Genomic DNA, 19,374 nt, shown 5'->3' with positions numbered 1-19,374 from the left:
GGTCCCATGAGTTCTACCTTAATTCCTTTCAAGGACAGGGTCCCAATGACCAACTCCCACTGCAGCCCACTACCTCTCAACACTGCCACGCTGGGGACCAAGCTTCCAATACTGAACTCTTGGGGATACACACAGACATATCCAAACCATAGCAGGCTCCAACGTTCAGTGCTACTCTGGAAGATGGAGCGATCTGAACAGGTATTGGGTACACTTGGAAGGTGAAGGCAGCTGGACTTGAGGATGGCTGTAGGTAAGAGACAGAGAAAGGGGAACCTGAAATCACACCTAGATATGAGGCCTGTGCAACTGGCTGACTGGAAGCGAAGAACAGGTTGAGGAAGGGGTCAACTGTTCTGTTCTGTTCTGTTCTTTTTAAGATGTCTACAGCTATACCAAAGAGGAGCTACAGAGTGGGCAGTAATAAAATGTAATCTGGAATTTATGTATAGGAAGAGAGAGATATCACGCCTAAATGTCAAAAGCCCAATGCTCTCTTCCCTCCCTCCTTGCTGCCCCTTTCTGGACTGTTCTTCCTCCACTCACATCTTTACCTAACTCTGTTATGCCAGGGAGTCTTCCCAGATCTCTGGGCTAGACTAAGTGACTCACCTTGTTATTCACAGAAGGCCCTTTTCTTCAAAGACATATTACAGCAGTTATTATATCACACTCTTTTCTCTTTGAGTGCCTGTGTCCCCTAGTAGGCTGAGACCTCTTCAGAAAAGGGAACTTGTATTCCTAGCTGCCAGCACAGTGGCTGCCCATAGGAGTTCAATAAATGTTGGATAATGATTAAAGTAAATATATTTGATTAGATTATGTGCAGAGTGTCACACTGCCTAGATGGTGTTATAAAAAGAGAAAGACAGGCAGAGATGAAAGTGGGCACATAATGATTAAAACAAATTAACAGTGAAGCAGATGGCTTCCTACATCTGAAGTTGGCTTCTCAAACTTTAATGTACATACAAATATTCTAATATAGATCCTCATTCTGGAAGTCTGGTATAGGGTCCTAGATTTTGCATTTCCAACAATCTTCTGGTGATGCTGATACTGCTGGTTCTCTCTTTAGCTTCTAGAGCTGGACTTCAGTGTACTCTCCCACCACCTATCCCAGGTCCTGATGAGAATGGCTATAATTAACAAGAACTGCAGTTACTAGTAGGACTGTGACTGTGAATGATGTGGAGACAAACACTGGGTAGTACTCACCCAAGAAGAAAGCTTCAAGTCTACGCAGCCCACTTTTCAACTCTGTCACTTAAAAAAAAAAAAAAAATGGCACAACAGGTCTGAAGGTGTGGCTCAGTGGTAGAATACTTGCCCAGCAGGTGGGGAAGCTCTGAGTTCAGTATGTTTTTTTTGTTGTTGTTTTTTTGTTGTTGTTGTTGTTGTTTTTTGCGGTGCTGGGGATTGAATCCAGGGCCTTGTGCTCGCAAGGCAAGCACGCTACCAACTGAGCTATATCCCCAGCCCAGGGAGGCTCTGAGTTCAATCCCCAGCATGGAAAAATATTTTAAAAAGCACAGTCCGGTTACCTCATACTAAACAAAGAAAACATATAACGGAGAAAAGAGAGCCTCTTCCAAAAATGGTGCTGGCAAAACTGGAAATCCATATGCAGTAAAGTGAAATTAAACCTCTATCTCTCACCCGGCACAAAACTCAACTCAAAATGGATCAAGGACCAAGGAATTAGGCCAGAGACCCTGCACCAAACAGAAGAAAAAGTAGGCCCAAATCTTCATCATGTTGGCTTAAGACCAGACTTCCTTAGCAAGACTCTCAGAGAGCAAGAAATAAAAGCAAGAATCAATAAATGGGATAGATTCAAACTAAAAAGTTTTTTCTCGGCAAAGGAAACAATCAATAATGTGAAAAGAGAGCCTACAGAGTGGAAAAAAATCTTTACCATATACACATCAGATAGAGCACTAATCTCCAGAATCTATAAAGAACTTACAAAACTTTACACCAAAAATACAAAGAACCCAATCAATAAATGGGTTAAGGAACTGAGCAGAAACTTCACAGAGGAAGATATACAAGTGATCAACAAATATATGAAAAAATGTTCAATATCTCTAGTAATTAGAGAAATGCAAATCAAAACTACCCGAAGATTTCATCTCACTCCAATTACAATGGCTATTATCAAGAATACAAGCAACAATAGGTGTTGGTGAGGATGTAGGGGAAAAGGTATGCTTATTCATGGCTGGTAGGATTGCAAATTAGTGCAGCCATTCTGCAAAGCAGTATGGAGATTCCTCAGAAAACTTGGAATGGACCCACCATTTGACCCAGCTGTCCCATTTCTTAGTTTATACCCAAAGGACTTAAAAATCAGCATACTACAGTGTCATAGTCACATCAATGTTCATAGCAACTCAATTCACAATAACTAGATTGTGAAACTAACCTAGATGCCCTTCAATAGATGAATGGATAAAGAAACTATGGTAAGCCTTTACGCCATGTACAAACAGAGAAACAACATGTATCCCATTTGTTTACAATTAAAAAAAAGGGGAAAAAAAAAAGAAGCTGCGGTAAATATACAATGGAATATTACTCAGCCATAAAGAAGAATAAAATTATGGCACTTGCAGGTAAATGGATGGAGTTGGAGAATATCATGCTAACTGAAATTAGCCAATACCAAAGAATCAAAGGCCAAATGTTCTCTCTGATAAGTGGATGCTGATACATAATGGGAGGGGCAAGAGGAAGGGGAGAATGGAGGAATATTGGATTGTGTAGAGGGAAATGAGGGAAGGGGAGGGGGCAAGGGGAAGGAAAGATAGTAGACTGAGACAAACATCATTACCCTATGTACATGCATGATTACATGAATGGTGTGACTACACTGTGTACAATCAGAGAAGTGAAAAGTTGTACCCCATCTGTGTACTATGAATCAAAATTCATTCTGCCATTCTGCTGTCATGTATAATTAAATAGAACAAACAATTTTTTTAAAAAGGCACAACTTGCAATACAGGGAGTGAATCTGAAGACAGTGGGGTAGCTGCTGTTAGCAACAGAAATTTCAGAAGGACTCTTACATAAAATTCAGGTTTCTCATTCTTGTGACTTCTTATAGCTTCAGCAACTCCAAGATTATAGGCAGCATTTTTCTGATTCTGTTCTCTAGCAGCCAGATTTTTCATCTATCATAAAACATTTTTTTACATTTCAATCACAAATTCAAATAGAGCCTTTAAAATTTTTGACATTATGACATTAATTTAATCCAACCAAGAAAGAAAAGTATTTGGAGGCAATGGTATTTTCTGATGTCTTCACAGATTTTGAAAAGTGGGTTAGGGAGGTTTTTATTTCCTATTCTTGGACTTTAGGCAGCATCACTACATGGCTCTTAAGAAGGAATAGAAGACTTCATCACAAATCAGGAAAGGGCAACAGGATCAATTATAGAAGACCACAGAAAGCTGGATAGAGCAAATATAAAGGTGCCATTCTGTCCTGTTGCTTGAAGTAGACCATGAATTTTAAAGGTAAAAGTTTTGACCAGATTTATATTTTATCATAAATCAAAAATAAAGCAATAAAATCTAGCAATTCCACCTTTAAAATTCAGTCCTTGGGTACAATAAATTAATGATACATGCAAACATTCAACTACATGGATATTCATCCCAGTCTTATTTATCATAATTGAAATCTTGGACACAGTCTAAGTGTTAGTCCAGCAGTATATAAATAATTAGATGTTACAGAACAGGAAAATGATGGAATATTTTAAATGGAGTTTGATAACCATGTTCTACTGTCCCATTTAAAATCACTTTCACTTGAGGTGTTAGACTACCTGGTATTGGAAGAAAGCCTCCTGATCTTTCATTATTTGGTGTTGCTGTATGAGTTGCTCATCTTGTATTTCTCCTCTCCTTCTCTCCTCATTGTAGTACAATGGGGAATTCCGTTTTGCTCGTTGCAAACATACATAGCACATTTCCTACAATCCCAAATTTTAGGACAAATTAATTTTTGCATTTTACTTTTTGCCTTCACCATCCCTTCACAAGCTCTCCAAAGGCTGGGTGTGTCAAGAAACATACTTTATAAAAGAATATATTAGTGATAATTAGCAAAATGAGGTTTGTTTGCAGAGCCGACCCACAAATAATCAAAAGGATTTACTGAACTCTCACTTAATCAGAAGAGTTTATAGCAACTGGAAAGTAGAAAAGATTTCCAGATCCTATTTCTGTTAAATAGTAGACTGTGATAGATTTAGCACAGTCCAGGTTTAGGTCCTGAGTACTTGGGCCACACCCATATATTATAATTAGGAAAGAGAGAGAGTCTTGGAACTGTCTTTGAGAAACAGAAGTCAGAGGGAGATTCAGGGTTTGGTTTGAAGGCACTATACCTGTCCTGCCTTTTTATGATCCTGGCAATCAGGGGCTAGGTATGTTCTGGGCTTTGTTTCATTGTCATTTTTCAGACAAACTGAAGATGGTGAGCTAAAAAAATAAAGCAACATTAATTAATGCTCAATGTAGTCTGGCCTCCAGAGCAATAATAACTTTAGAGGCAAGTATAAACATAAGACAAAGAAAAGTACTTCAGTGGTTTTCTCTAGAATATCTGTATGTATCATGGTTAAGAACCTGTACTTTTTGTCAGATAAAGTTGAATTTGAATCCCCGCTTTTGCACTTACAAGATGATTTGTATTGGACAAGCTGTGTAATCTTGCCAAGTCTCAGTTACCAATTCTGTCAAATAGGGACAAAATGTATTCATTCCACAAAAATGTATTGAGACAGGAAAGACAGTAAAAAACAAAACAACACACACACGCACACACAAAATCCCTGTTCCTTGTGGAATTGACACCTTGATGGGGATACTCAGTCAGTAGGATAAATAAGTGAACTCTGTGGTATGTTCCAGGACAACAGATGCCACGTAATGCTGGAAAAATGAAGTGCTAAATCATAAGTTGAATAACCAGAGAAGTTCTCCTCAAGGTTACATCTGAATAAATACCTGCAGGAAGTGAGAGAGAAACAAGGTAAATATCAGATTCAAAACTCATTTCAAAAGAAAGCAAATGAGTGCAGAGTCCTGGAGGTGGTAGTTTGCTTGTTTCAGTGTGGCTGAAGGGAGATGAGTTAAGGACCAGAAGTAGTAGAGAAGTCAGAGTCCAGGTAGGAGGTTGAAGGTCAATAAGAACACTGACCTGGATCCGATACACAAGCGGCTGCTGGGACCAGGGCTGGGCAGCCAGAGACCTCTCCAGGCAGCATTGTCCACCTCCAGCTGCAGGCTTTTTCCACGGGGTGATCCAAGATGGCGGACTAGAGGTTGACTGCATCTCCAGTGGCCCCAGAACCCAGGATTCAAGAAGGGGAGGCATTGAGAGTCTCGGACTAAAATAGAACCACGGGGTGAGTCTCCCCCACCCAGCGAAGCTCAGCTGGGCGGCAGGCCAGTATTCGAGTGGCTTATTAGAGTGGGACAGGGCAGATAGCGTCTCCCCGAGGCAGCTCTGTGCAGTCTGGTGGTGGGCTCCGCCCACAGGGACAGATCCTCCAGCCTCTCGGAACAGGCCCCCCAGTGAGAGCCCTTCTGCACAGAAGCAGCGCGGCCAGCTCCGGCCAGCTCCAGCCCGCCCCGCTGCCAGCTCTGGCCCACCCGCAGGTTGCTTCAGTGACCAGCACAGGGCGCCAGGGACTTCCCCAAGCAGCCCAGCCCCCTCCGGCGGGAAGCGCCTCTCTAGGCTAGCTTCTTGGGGCAAACCACCCAGTGAGAGCCTGTCTATACAGAGCCAGCCACAAGTCCCCAAGCCAGTGGAGACCTCCGACCTACAAGCAGCCACTGGGACCAGGGCTGTGCAACAAGAGACCTCTCCAGGTCTCTCTCCCTGGAACCAGTAGTGGGCTAGGGGCAGCGTTCTTCGGAAGCACTGCATTATCAAATTAATCCAAGACTTCTGGCTACTGAAGGCTGGTGGGTGATACACTGGAAATCTACAGGGTCACTATAAGCCAATAGAAGAAATCTGCAATATCACAGAGTCCCATTGACATCTGACCAATATGAGAAAACAAGGGAAGAAAATGTCCCAAACAAACCTAGATACTATATCAATAAAACCCAATGACAGCACAGCAGAAGATATGTCCGAAAGGGAGTTCAGAATGTACATAATTAAAACAATCAGGGAAGCAAACGAACAAATGCAGGCATTAAATGAACGCACTAATCAACAGTTAAAAGAGCAAATAACGGAAGCAAAAGAGCATTTCAATAAAGAGTTAGAGATACTGAAAAAAAAAAACAAACGGAAATCCTTGAAATGAAGGAAACAATAAACCAAGTTAAAAACACCATAGAAAGCATAAACAATAGGATAGATCACCTGGAAGACAAAACCTCAGATATTGAAGACAAAATATTTAATCTTGAAAACAAGGTTGACCAAACAGAGAAGATGGTAAGAAATTATGAACAGAATCTACAAGAATTATGGGATATCATGAAGAGGCCAAATTTAAGAATAATTGGGATTGAGGAAGGCTTAGAGAAACAAACCAAAGGAATGAACAATCTATTCAATGAAATATTATAAGAAAATTTCCCAAATCTCAAGAATGAAATGGAAAATGGAAAACCTCGAAGACATCAAGTACAAGAGGCTTATAGGAATCCAAATATGCAAAATTACAACAGACCTATACCAAAGCACATTATTATGAAAATACTTAACATTCAAAATAAAGACAGAATTTTAAAGGCCGCGAGAGAAAAGAATCAGATTACATTCAGGGGGAAACCAATAAGAATATCAGCAGATTTTTCAGTCCAGACCCTAAAAGCTAGAAGGGCCTGGAACAACATTTACCAAGCCCTAAAAGAAAATGGATGCCAACCAAGAATTTTATACCCAGCAAAACTTACTTTCAGATTTGACGATGAGATAAAATTCTTCCATGATAAACAAAAGCTAAAGGAATTTACTAAAAGAAAGCCGGCATTACAGAACATTCTCAGCAAAGTATTCCATGAGGAAGAGATGAAAAACAACGATGTAAATCAGCAACGGGAGGAACTAGCCTAAAGGAATAGCCAAATAAAGGAGAAACCAAATCATGTCAAAAAACAAAAATGAGTCCAATGACTAGGAATACAAATCATATCACAATAATAACCCTGAATGTTAATGGCCTGAACTCATCAATCAAAAGACATACACTGGCAGATTGGATTAAAAAGAAAAATCCAACAATATGCTGCCTGCAAGAGACCCATCTCATAGAAAGAGATACCCATAGACTAAAGGTGAAAGGATGGGAAAAAAACATACCATGCACACGGACACAGCAAAAAAGCTGGAATATCCATCCTCATTTCAGATAATGTGGACTTCAAGCCAAAACTAGTCAGAAGGGATAAAGAAGGACATTACACACTGCTTAAGGGAAGCATAAATCAGCAAGATATAGCAATCATAAATATCTATGCCCCGAACATTGGCTCATCCATGTATGTCAAACAAATCCTTCTCAATTCCAGAAATCAAATAGACCACAACACAATAATACTAGGTGATTTTAACACACCTCTCTCACTGCTGGATAGATCGTCCAAACAAAAATTGAATAAAGAAACCATAGATCTCAATAACACAATCAACAATTTAGACTTAACCGACTTATATAGAATATACCATCCAACAAAGAACGAATACACTTTCTTCTCAGCAGCACATGGATCCTTCTCTAAAATAGACCATGTTTTATGCCACAAAGCTACTGTTAGCAAATACAAGAAGATAGAGATACTACCTTGTACTCTATCAGATCATAATGGACTGAAATTAGAAATAAATGACAGAATAAAAAACAGAAACTTCTCCAATACTTGGAGATTAAATAATACACTATTATACGATGAATGGATAACAGAAGACATCAGGAGGGAAATTAAAAAATTCTTAGAAGTAAATGAGAACAAAGACACATCATATCAAAATCTCTGGGACACTATGAAAGCAGTACTGAGAGGAAGATTTATTTCATGGGGTGCATTCAACAAAAGAAGTAGAAATCAACAAATAAACGACTTCACACTACAGCTCAAAGCCCTAGAAAAAGAAGAGCAGACCAACACCAAAAGTAGTAGAAGACAGGAAATAGGTAAAATCAGAGCCGAAATCAACAAAATTGAAACAAAAGAAACAATTGGAAAAATTAACAAAATAAATAGTTGGTTCTTTGAAAAAATAAACAAAATTGATAAGCCCTTAGCCACACTAACAAAGAGAAAAAGGGAGAAAACTCAAATTACTAAAATTCGGAATGAACAAGGAAATATCACAACAGACACGAGAGAAATACAAAACATAATTAGAAGCTCTTTTGAAAATCTATACTCCAACAAAACAGAAAACCTCGAAGACATCAACAAGTTTCTAGAGACATATGAATTACCTAAACTGAACGAGGAAGACATAAACAACTTAAATAAATCAATTTCAAGCAATGAAATAGAAGAGGTCATCAAAAGCCTACCAACAAAGAAAAGTCCGGGGCCAGATGGGTTCTCAGCCGAGTTCTACAAAACCTTTAAAGAAGAGCTCATTCCAATACTTCTCAAAGTATTCCATAAAATAGAAGAGGAGGGAACTCTCCCAAACTCATTCTATGAAGCCAATATCACACTGATACCTAAACCAGACACAGATACATCGAGGAAAGAAAATTTCAGACCAATATCCTTAATGAACATCGATGCAAAAATTCTCAACAAAATTTTAGCAAATCGCATACAAAAATATATTAAAAAGATAGTGCACCACGATCAAGTGGGTTTTATCCCAGGGATGCAAGGTTGGTTCAACATCCAGAAATCAAAAAATGTCATTCACCATATCAACAGACTAAAAGTTAAGAATCACATGATTATTTCAATAGATGCAGAAAAAGCATTCGATAAAATACAGCATCCTTCATGCTCAAAACACTAGAAAAAATTGGGGTAGTGGGATCATTCCTTAACATTGTGAAGGCCATCTACGCTAAGCCCATGGCCAACATCATTCTGTATGGTGTTAAACTGAAAGCATTCCCCCTAAAAACTGGAACAAGGCAGGGATGCCCTCTTTCACCACTTCTATTCAACATTGTTCTTGAGACTCTGGCCAGAATATTTAGACAAACCAAAGAATTTAAAGTGATATGAATTGGAAAAGAAGAACTCAAAGGATCCCTGTTCGCTGATGACATGATTATATATTTAGAGGAACCTGGAAATTCCACCAGGAAACTTTTAGAACTCATAAGTGAATTCAGTAAAGTAGCAGGTTACAAGATCAATGCTCATAAATCCAATGCATTTTTATACATAAGTGATGAATCTTCAGAAAGAGAAATTAGGAAAACTACCCCATTCACAATAGCCTCGAAAAAAATAAAATACTTGGGAATCAATCTCACAAAAGAGGTGAAAGACCTCTACAATGAGAACTACAGAACACTAAAGAAAGAAATTAAAGAAAACCTTAGAAGATGGAAAGATCTCCCATGTTCTTGGATAGGAAGAATTAATATTGTCAAAATGGCCATACTACCAAAAGTGCTATATAGATTCAATGCAATTCCAATTAAAATCCCAATGATGTACCTTACAGAAATAGAGCAAGCAATTATGAAATTCATCTGGAAGAATAAAAAACCCAGAATAGCTAAAGCAATCCTCAGTAGAAAGAGCGAAGCAGGGGGTATCGCAATACCAGATCTTCAACTCTATTACAAAGCAATAGTAACAAAAATGGCATGATATTGGTACCAAAATAGACAGGTAGATCAATGGTACAGAATAGAAGACACAGACACAAACCCAAATAAATACAATTTTCTCATACTAGACAAAGGGGCCAAAAATATGCAATGGAGAAAAGATAGCCTCTTCAACAAATGGTGCTGGGAAAACTGGAAAACCATACGCAACAGAATGAAATTAAACCCCTATCTCTCACCCTGCACAAAACTCAACTCAAAATGGATCAAGGACCTTGGAATCAGACCAGAGACCCTGCATCTTATAGAAGAAAAAGTAGGTCCAAACCTTCAACTTGTTGGCTTAGGATCAGACTTCCTTAACAGGACTCCCACAGCCCAAGAAATAAAAGCAAGAATCAACAACTGGGATAGATTCAAACTAAAAAGCTTTCTCTCAGCAAAGGAAACTATCAGTAATGTGAAGAGAGAGCCTACAGAGTGGGAGAATATCTTTGCCACTCATACTTCAGATAGAGCGCTAATATCCCAAACCTATAAAGAACTCAAAAAACTCTACACCAAGAATACAAATAATCCAATCAACAAATGGGCTAAGGATATGAACAGACACTTCACAGAAGAAGATGTACAAGCAATCAACAGATATATGAAAAAATGTTCAACATCTCTAGTAATAAGAGAAATGCAAATCAAAACTACCCTAAGATATCATCTCACCCCAAATAAAATGGCGATTATCAAGAACATAAGCAACAATAGGTGTTGGCGAGGATGTGGGGAAAAAGGTACACTCATACATTGCTGGTGGGATTGCAAACTAGTGCAGCCACTCTGGAAAGCAGTATGTAGATTCCTCAGAAAGCTTGAAATGGAACCACCATTTGACCCAGCTATCCCACTCTTTGACCTATACCCAAAGGACTTAAAATCAGCATACTACAGTGATGCAGCCACATCAATGTTCATAGCTGCTCAATTCACCATAGCCAGATTGTGGAACCAACCTAGATGCCCTTCAGTTGATGAATGGATAAAGAAACCGTGGCATATATATACAATGGAATATTACTCCACCATGAAGAATGACAAAATTATGGCATTCGCAGGCAAATGGATGAAATCGGAGGATATCATGCTAAGTGAGATAAGCCAATCTCAAAAAACTAAAGGACGAATGATCTCGCTGATAAGCGGATGAGGACATACGGGGAGGGGGGGTAGGAGGGGTTAGTGTTAGGTTTAGGGTTAGGTTTAGGGTTAGGGATAAGGAGGGTGGTAAGAATGAGGAAGAAAGGAATGTATAGAGGGAAAAGAGGGATGGGAGGGGAGGGGGGAAGGGAAAAAAATAACAAAATGAATCAAACAACATTGCCCTATGTAAATTTATGATTTTTAATTAAAATTAAAAAAAAAAAAAAGAGCACTGACCTGTTAGCCTGAGTCAGAAAGGGAATTCATGGAGTGTTTGAGGAAGTAGATGAGATCACCTAATTTACACACGATTTCTTTGGCTGAATAGGAGCAATGGCAGAAGTGGGAGGACCATTAGGAGACTGTTCCAATAAAACAAGAGAAAGAGTGACTTGGACCAGGGTGGTAGCAGAAGAAGTGATAAGTGATGCATTCTGGATGCATTGAAGGTGGAGTTAACTAAATTTCTGACTGAATACAGTGCTTTTCCTTCCTTTCCACGCCACTGGCAAGGAGGATTTTCTGACACACTCTCCTGATCAAGGGCCAGAAACACAGTTTCACTCTGTTGACTTCCCATGGACTCCAGAACCTCCCCAGAAACCAAGAACTAAACCCACATCAGACAAGGATATGGTGTCTAGCGTGGCCCAGTGGCAAGGGCTTTAAATATTAAAACAAGTATTTACCCAGGGTTTGTTACTATAGATCCTGAGTGTCATGACAACCACATAATAGCAAGGCACATACAGGAATTCTCAAAGCAATACCATCAAGCATTTGAAGTCCTCCAGAGCCCAGATAGTACCTCTGTCAGTAGACCCAACAAATGAGGTAATTTACACCCAAAGAAACAAAGACAATGAAGCAACTGATGACAAATAGGAATTTTCAACAAGTATATTCAAAATTCACAGAAATAATGGAGAAACAACAAAGAGTAGGCCAATAATAAAAAGAAAACCAAATGAGGCACTAGAACAGAGAAGCTTTGCCTAACAGAAGAAAAAGTCAACCCAAATCTTCAACATGTCTGCTTAAGATCTGACTTCCTTAACAAGACTCCTAAAGCATCAAGAATCAATAACTGGGTTGGATTCAAACTAAAAACCTTCTTTTCAGCAAAGGAAACAACCAACAACGTGAAGAACAACCCTACAGAGTGGGAGAAAATCTTTACCACAAGCACCTTGGATAGAACACTAATCTCCAGGATATATATAAAGAACTCAAAAAACTTTAACCCAAAACAACAAATAACCCAATCAATAAACGGGCTAAGGAACTGAACAGATACTTCACAGAAGAAGAAATACAATTAAGCAACAAATACATGAAAAAATGTTCAACATCTCTAGCAATTAGAGAAATGCAAACTACTCTAAGATTTCATCTCACTTCAATTACAATGGCTATTATCAAGAATACAAGTAGCGGGGGCTTGTGGGAGCTCCTGTCACAGGGTTGGCAGACGTGAGAAGCGAAGTTGGCGGAGTGAGGAGAGCCTCGGCCATCTGGTCGTTTGGCCCCCTGGCCGGGGGCTGGCAGGCCCCTGGGAAGCCGATTGCATCTGTTGGACCTTGCGAGAATCCTTATCACACAGGATGAATACTTTCCTGACATTTAGGTGCTTTTCTATTCATCTCTACAAAATTCTGAACTCAGGATGTTGCAGGTATTTCCATGTTGTCTTCTAGAGTGGGCAGTCCTGCTTCTTTCATCCAGCCCCTTTCCCTACTGGAATATGGATACCTTTCTACACATTACCTCCATGATTTGGAAGGGAAAAGACTGCTTTTCTTTTGTTCCACTTTTCATATTCAACACAGAAGGAAGCCCTTAGGTTGCAGTTATCCTGCTGATTTCTCCAGGAAGAAAAAAAGCAAGTGATATGGGTCTTCTGCAACTTGCTTAATTGTCAAAAAATTATTTTGCAAGCTGAAGGCTGATGTGTAATTTGAAACAGGTGCTTAGGTCGTGATATTTGTGAATTCTTTGTCTTTTGCTCCAAACAAGAAGACTAATAAATGGCAAGTGTGGATGACTTCAGGATTTTTAAAAAAATGTCTTCCAGTTTTGGTCACTATTATGCTAAGCACATTTGAGACTTCAGCAGTAAATTCCAAATATTTGTTGTAATTTGAAAAGAAAGAGATGTTAAAAAGTTGCATATATCTCTACTTTTTTTATTTTTTTATTGTAAACAAATGGGATACATGTTGTTTCTGTTTGTGCATGGAATAACAGCATACCATTTGCATAATCATACATTTACATAGGGTAATGATGTTTGATTCATTCTGTTATTTTTTCCTTCCCCCCCACCCCTCCCACCCCTCTTTTCCCTCTATACAGTCCCTCCTTCCTCCATTCTTGCCCTCCTCCCACCCCCCATTATGTGTCATCATCCGCTTATCAGTGAGATCATTCGCCTAGAAAGTTGCATATATCTCTAAATCTTGGTTCATCTTGTGACATAGATTTACTGTACAGAAACAAGGATCCAGTTTTGCAGCTAACCCTTTGATGTGATAAAGAAGCATAAAGACAAGATATCAAGATTTATTGATTTCATATCTGATATACCTAAATATAGTCTGTACAAATACATATTTTTACATGTGTAAATTCACATATTTGGATGAAAGGAGGGATTTCTCTCCTGGAGAAAGAAGCTGTTGTTGACTTTTTCAAAGGTCTTAGAACATTTGCTATTTTTAAATTTTTTCATTCTTCTTCAGGAGAACCAGATGGTGTAGCAGCTAATTCTGTGAATGCATGCTTACATTTAGTTGAAAGAATGGTAAAAGCAAACAACCCAGTTTGAGTCCATGATGGGACCCTGTTCACCTAAGATGAGAGGCTGCTGTGTTACAGTTCTATTCATCCTGTTTTGTGGAATCAAATAGCAGAGTAGAGTTAATTTTCATTGTGGCCAAAGTTGGAAGAAAAGTAGCACAAGTAGTTTCTTAATAAGAAGGTGTGATGGACCCTATAGTATGACCTGCCTTTGACTTTGGACATAGAGAAATAGAAGGAAAAAAAAAATGAGAAGTTTCCTTATAACTCCTTTTTCCTCAGAAAAAAACAAAAATGTCTTATGTAGCACCATTTGACTTTTTGGGAATTTTATATTACATTGTTCCATTTTTTGTAAAGTCGTAAGTACCTCTTTTCCTTCAACCCAGATGGATACTTGGATTTATTTTTCTAGGTGGTAGGTGTAATGTTAAATTGAAAAGGCTGGGACTCAGGTAAATTTCCACAGTTGTAATTGAACTTTGTCATCAGTTTAATGGGCTATCTCAAAAACAATGTTCCCAATCCTGTGGTTGTTTCATTGTAGATTTAGAAGAAATTCTGGACCTGAAAAAAACCTCAATAAGAAAAATAGTTCCAATTAAAAAAAAAAAAAGAATACAAGTAACAACAGGTGTTGGCGAGGTGGGGGAAAAGGTACGCTCATACATTCTAGTGGGATTACAAATTGGCACACCACTCTGGAAAGCAGTATGGAAGTTCCTTAGAAAACTTGGAATGGAGCCACCATTTGGCCCAGCTATCCCACTCCTTGGTTTATGCCCAAAGGACTTAAAATCAGCATACTATAGTGACTCAGCCACATCAATGTTTATAGCAGCTCAATTCACAATAGATAAGCTATGGAACCAACCTACATGTCCTTCAACAGATGAATGGATAAAGAAAATGTGGTTTATTTACACAATGTAATGTTACTCGGCTTTAAAGAAGAATGAAATTATGGCATTTGCTGGTAAATGGATGGAGCTGGAGAATATCATGCTAACGGAAATAAGCCAATCCCAAAAAACCAAAGGCAGAATGTTTTCTCTGATATGCGAATGCTAATTCACAATAGGGGGTGGAGGCTAGGTAAGAATAGAGGTACTTTGGATTAGGCAGAGGGGAGTAAAGGAGGGGAGGAGGTATGGGGATAGAAAGAACAGTAGAATGAATTGAACATTAATACCCTATGTGCATATATGACTACACATCTGGTGTGATCCTACATCATGTACAACCAGAAGAATGAGAAGTTATCCTCCATTTTTGTATGATGTGTCAAAATGCATTCTACTGTCATGTATAATTAATTAGAACAAATTTAAAAATAGAGAAAACATTCTATTTTATATTAATTTCACTAAAGTAAAATATTCGGTGATGTAAAGGTAATATTTTTAAGTTAAATTTTTTTATTTGTTCTAATTAGTTATATACAATGGCAGAAAGTATTTAAAGGAAATATTTTATATAAATTCTTTTTTTATTCTTTCCTCTTACCACATCTGTAAATTCTAGAGGTCTAAATCTTATGAAATTTTGTATCTTTCCAAAAGTTGCATGTAATAAACACTTTGTAAATATCCAAATTAAATTGAAGATATGTGTATATATTATTTGAAGTAGAGTATATTTTTGTTTCAAGTAATATATATGTAAGCATTTTCCAACATTGTCAAAGAAACATTACAGTAATTTTTTTATTCTCTCTGTACAAAATGTAATTGGAATAGTAATGACTTGTAAAAGCCATATTATGCACTTACACTAACAAAAAAACAATATTTCAAAATAATACACAATATGTAGTAATAAAACATGATATATATAAAATAATATATTATACATTTATTATACTTATACATTTGAATATGTAAAATATATGTATAAAAATAATTATATGTATAAAATTAACATAAATTATTTATAATAATTATTAAGGTGTTAAATATATGATGTATAAAAAATATTTTTAACTTAATAAAGGGAATAAGTAGACTAATTCTATATCACTTCATTTGAAAATACAACTGAGAATATCACCTAAAAAACAGTACAGAGATCAAAGAAAATATTTTTTGAATAAATTGAGAAATTAAGAACAGACTTAGAAGCTCAAATATACATTTAATAGGAGTGCTGAGTTAGAAAAGAAAGGAAATGGTGATGAACGCTCTACTAGAAGATAATGGCTAAGAATTTTCCAGAAAGTTGTGACTCCTACAAAGAGTAAAAATGCAGATCATCATTAAAGAAGATTCCAAAGAGCTACAACAGAGAATGACAACCAGACTGACGTAGACTTCTCATTAGGACAACTGCCAGAGGAAAATGGAGCTATATCATTAAAGTGCAGAGGGAAAATAACTACCAAACCGCATTCAAGAGTGACAACACACCAAGAACTTTTTTAAGCAATATGAAGACTAAGTGTATTAAAAAGACAGAGACCCTTGCCAAAAGAGCCATTACAGGATACACCTTAATAAGAAGAAATGTGAACCCTGGGGAAAGGGCAGGGATAAACAACGGTAAGCAAAGAAATTGATAAAACGTGTGGCATTTCTAAATGCACATTGGCCATAAAATAGTTTTTAAAGATACATATTTGAAAGCGAATTGGTATAAAAGTTCTAGACAAGAAAAATATAGGTTTGGAAGGGTGGAGTTTGGAGAAAATTCAAAGCATGCTAAGGAAATGTAATCAGTCCAACAGAAAATAGGAAAAGAAGAATAATAAAGTTAGATGTGTGGTAAATAAAAAACAGAATAAGATGATGACAATGGGTCCAAGTATATCAGTATAGAACTGAAAATTCAAGTCCGTATTGAGTTTTAAAAATCCGAATTTATATTGTTTATAAGAGAAACACATAAAACAGTAAAACACACATACACGAAGATGAAAAGGAATGGCATAAAAAGGGTGTTAGAAGAGACAAAGAAGAAAAATATTATAATGATAACAAAAAATATAACAGTCTTAGTCATAAGCAGAATTTAGTGTATTTCTTTCAAAGCAAAAACCAATATAATTAGTGAAAAAACACCATCATAGTGAACAATTTTTAACAACTTGTTTAAAAAAGTTTAACCTGTATCTAAATATATGAAATCTGCATCCAAAGAATAGTGCAGTCTCTTCAAGAATACATGGAATGATCACAAGTAGTCAAAGAAGCCGCGAGGGAAAACTTGACAAATTACAATGTTCCAAATAACGTGTGTGTGTGTGTGTGTGTGTGTGTGTGTGTGTGTGTGTGTGTGTGTGTTTGGCACTGGGGATTGAATCCAGGGGTACTCTTCCACTGAACCACATCCCCAACCCTTTTTGTTTTTTATTTTAAGACAGGGTCTTGCTAATTTCCCAGGCTGACCTCAAACTTGCGGTCCTCCTGCCATTAATGAACCAAAGCATAAGACAAAAAGGTAGCAAAAGTAAATAAATAAATGGACCTCTATTCATTTGGAAATTTAAAATAAATAAATAAATAAATAAATCTCTTCTAAATAAGCAATGCATTTAAGTAGAGCATGGGTCTACAATCCCTCACTATCTCCAAGTTCAAACGCTCTGATTGACCATTTTTTTAAACAATTTCTTATTCCTTGCTCATGCTTTCCATTCTATTCTTTAAACATTATAACACCTTATTTTATGCTACTCATTCCATAATTTTCAAGATCTTTGCATGATCACTTCTTCCATGTTCTATTTCTGACTCATCACAAGGTTCGTTTTCTACCTGGTCCTTGTAATTTTGGGGAAGGTGACTTCATGTTTGGTCCAACTTAATCTGACAAACTATAGGATTTTGGATTGAGAATGGGATCCTGTAGAGCAGAAGTTGGCACCTTTTCTGCAAAAGGGCCAATAAGGAAACATCTTAGGCTTTCAGGACTATGTGGTTCCTGGCACAATGAGCAGTCAAAAACGATATGCAAAGAAATGAGCATGACTATACTCCCATACAACTTTATTTCCAAAAACATGAAGTTGCGCAAATTTTATCCTTATTTGGTGGGCTATATGTTGGTCCTAGTTGCACCTGTTTTGGGAAATTTAGATTACCATAGTGCTTGAAGCAGAACCCTTTGTTTTTAAATAACTTTCTCTCTTAAGCATCAAAATTGGAGAGCGGGGCTCTGACTGTCGATCATGCTTTGATTTTAATAACCACTCAAATGCAATTGGCAGGAGGAGGCAATATGAGGATTCATTGGTATATGTATTTTTTAAATCTTCTAAATTGGAGTGAAAATTTCATAAACTCAGTAACCACGACTGTGTCCTTCATACCACTAGCCAAATTTGCACTTCCTATAGTAGTCACCATTTTGAATAGTAGCACTGGGTTGGAAAGATTTGACTGTTTAGGAGGTAGAATCAGAAGGAGTTGGTGCTTAATGAAGGGGATTTAAGAAAGAGTTAAAGATAACCTCAGATTTGGCTTAGGTAAGTGGGGAAAGGGCTTGAAAACATTAACAATCATTTGTTAATGGTTTGAAATATATAAAGCCATTAAGAAGTCTTTACCACTTACTGCTAAGTATAACAAAGTTTCATATAATATGATCTCAATTTTATTTCAAGTGGAAATATATACATGTCCTGAACTCTATATATACATACATATATGCATATATATACATGTATATATATTGCATATGCATTGAAATGAAGGATATACACTAAAATGTTAACAAAAAGTTTCCTCATTGTAGTGGGGTTATAAATGATCTGTGTGTGTGTATGTGTGTGTGTATGTATAAATCTTGCTTTTCTCATCTCAAAATTTCTGTGATAAACATACATTATTTTAGTAATTATCACAAAATATTTTTTGGTTAACTTCTACAGGAAACTTTGACTAACAACTCCTAATAATTAATTACTCCAAACTTACTTTTGTAGTCTTCATCACATGTCAGTCTTCCTACAAAACTATAAGTTTTATGAAAGTGGGTTCGTATGTCTTTTGGAATGAACCTTCAGTGCCTAGAATAGTACCTAGCACACAGTGGTGCTCTATGTTGGATTGAACTAATTTCAAAGTACTAGACATTTAATTCTCAATTACTTTTCATAACACTGAAATTATTTTTTTAAATGCATAGCATTTTGATTGCAACTTTAGGAACCCACGACTTACATAAAAATTGCATTCATGATAGCTGATAAATTGTAGCATTAATTAATGAAAAGTGATAACAATGCAAGGTACATAGGTGCTTGACTGATCTGATTCTACTTGAAAAGGATAAAATAGACATCTTTTCTCATAACACCACAGGAAGAAGACAAAGCCATGATGAATTGTAATATATTCATTCATTCCAATAATGGGTATTGAGAACTAAAGGTCTTTAGCAAACTTACTTTACATTTGATGTAAATAAGAAACTGTCACATCAGAGTATCTAAGCATTCAGAAAGCAGCAAGGGAAGTTTATTGTAGAGCTGGGAAGTAGCTCCCTTCATCCATGAGGAAAGCCAGATGTCCCCTCCTCTATGTTGCTTCGTTCCTGCCTCTGACACAGCATTTTCCCCACTGAACCATAATCTATTACTCCAGGTATGTCTGGCTTTCCCA

General features: G+C 37.2%; 1 protein-coding gene across 2 annotated transcripts in view; it reads right to left on the bottom strand.

The window, feature by feature from the left end:
* The window catches only part of CCDC81 (coiled-coil domain containing 81), a 55,608-nt gene that overhangs the window by 10,765 nt on the left and 25,469 nt on the right, over nucleotides 1-19,374 (bottom strand). The window contains exons 8-10 of one of the 2 annotated variants that reach the window (XM_079105585.1): nucleotides 4,406-4,499; nucleotides 3,842-3,988; nucleotides 3,075-3,179 (exon numbers count right to left, since the gene is read on the bottom strand). In XM_079105585.1, the coding sequence (XP_078961711.1) occupies nucleotides 3,075-3,179; nucleotides 3,842-3,988; nucleotides 4,406-4,499 (346 nt within the window). The remainder of the gene's footprint in view (nucleotides 1-3,074; nucleotides 3,180-3,841; nucleotides 3,989-4,405; nucleotides 4,500-19,374) is intronic. The other variant, XM_079105586.1, reaches the window with a different exon arrangement.

The sequence above is a fragment of the Sciurus vulgaris genome (genome assembly GCF_902686455.1).
Source record: "Sciurus vulgaris genome assembly, chromosome: 11".
NCBI lineage: Eukaryota > Metazoa > Chordata > Mammalia > Rodentia > Sciuridae > Sciurus > Sciurus vulgaris.
Note: the sequence above shows the minus strand (reverse complement) of the source record. Positions and strands in the feature narration are given on the sequence as shown.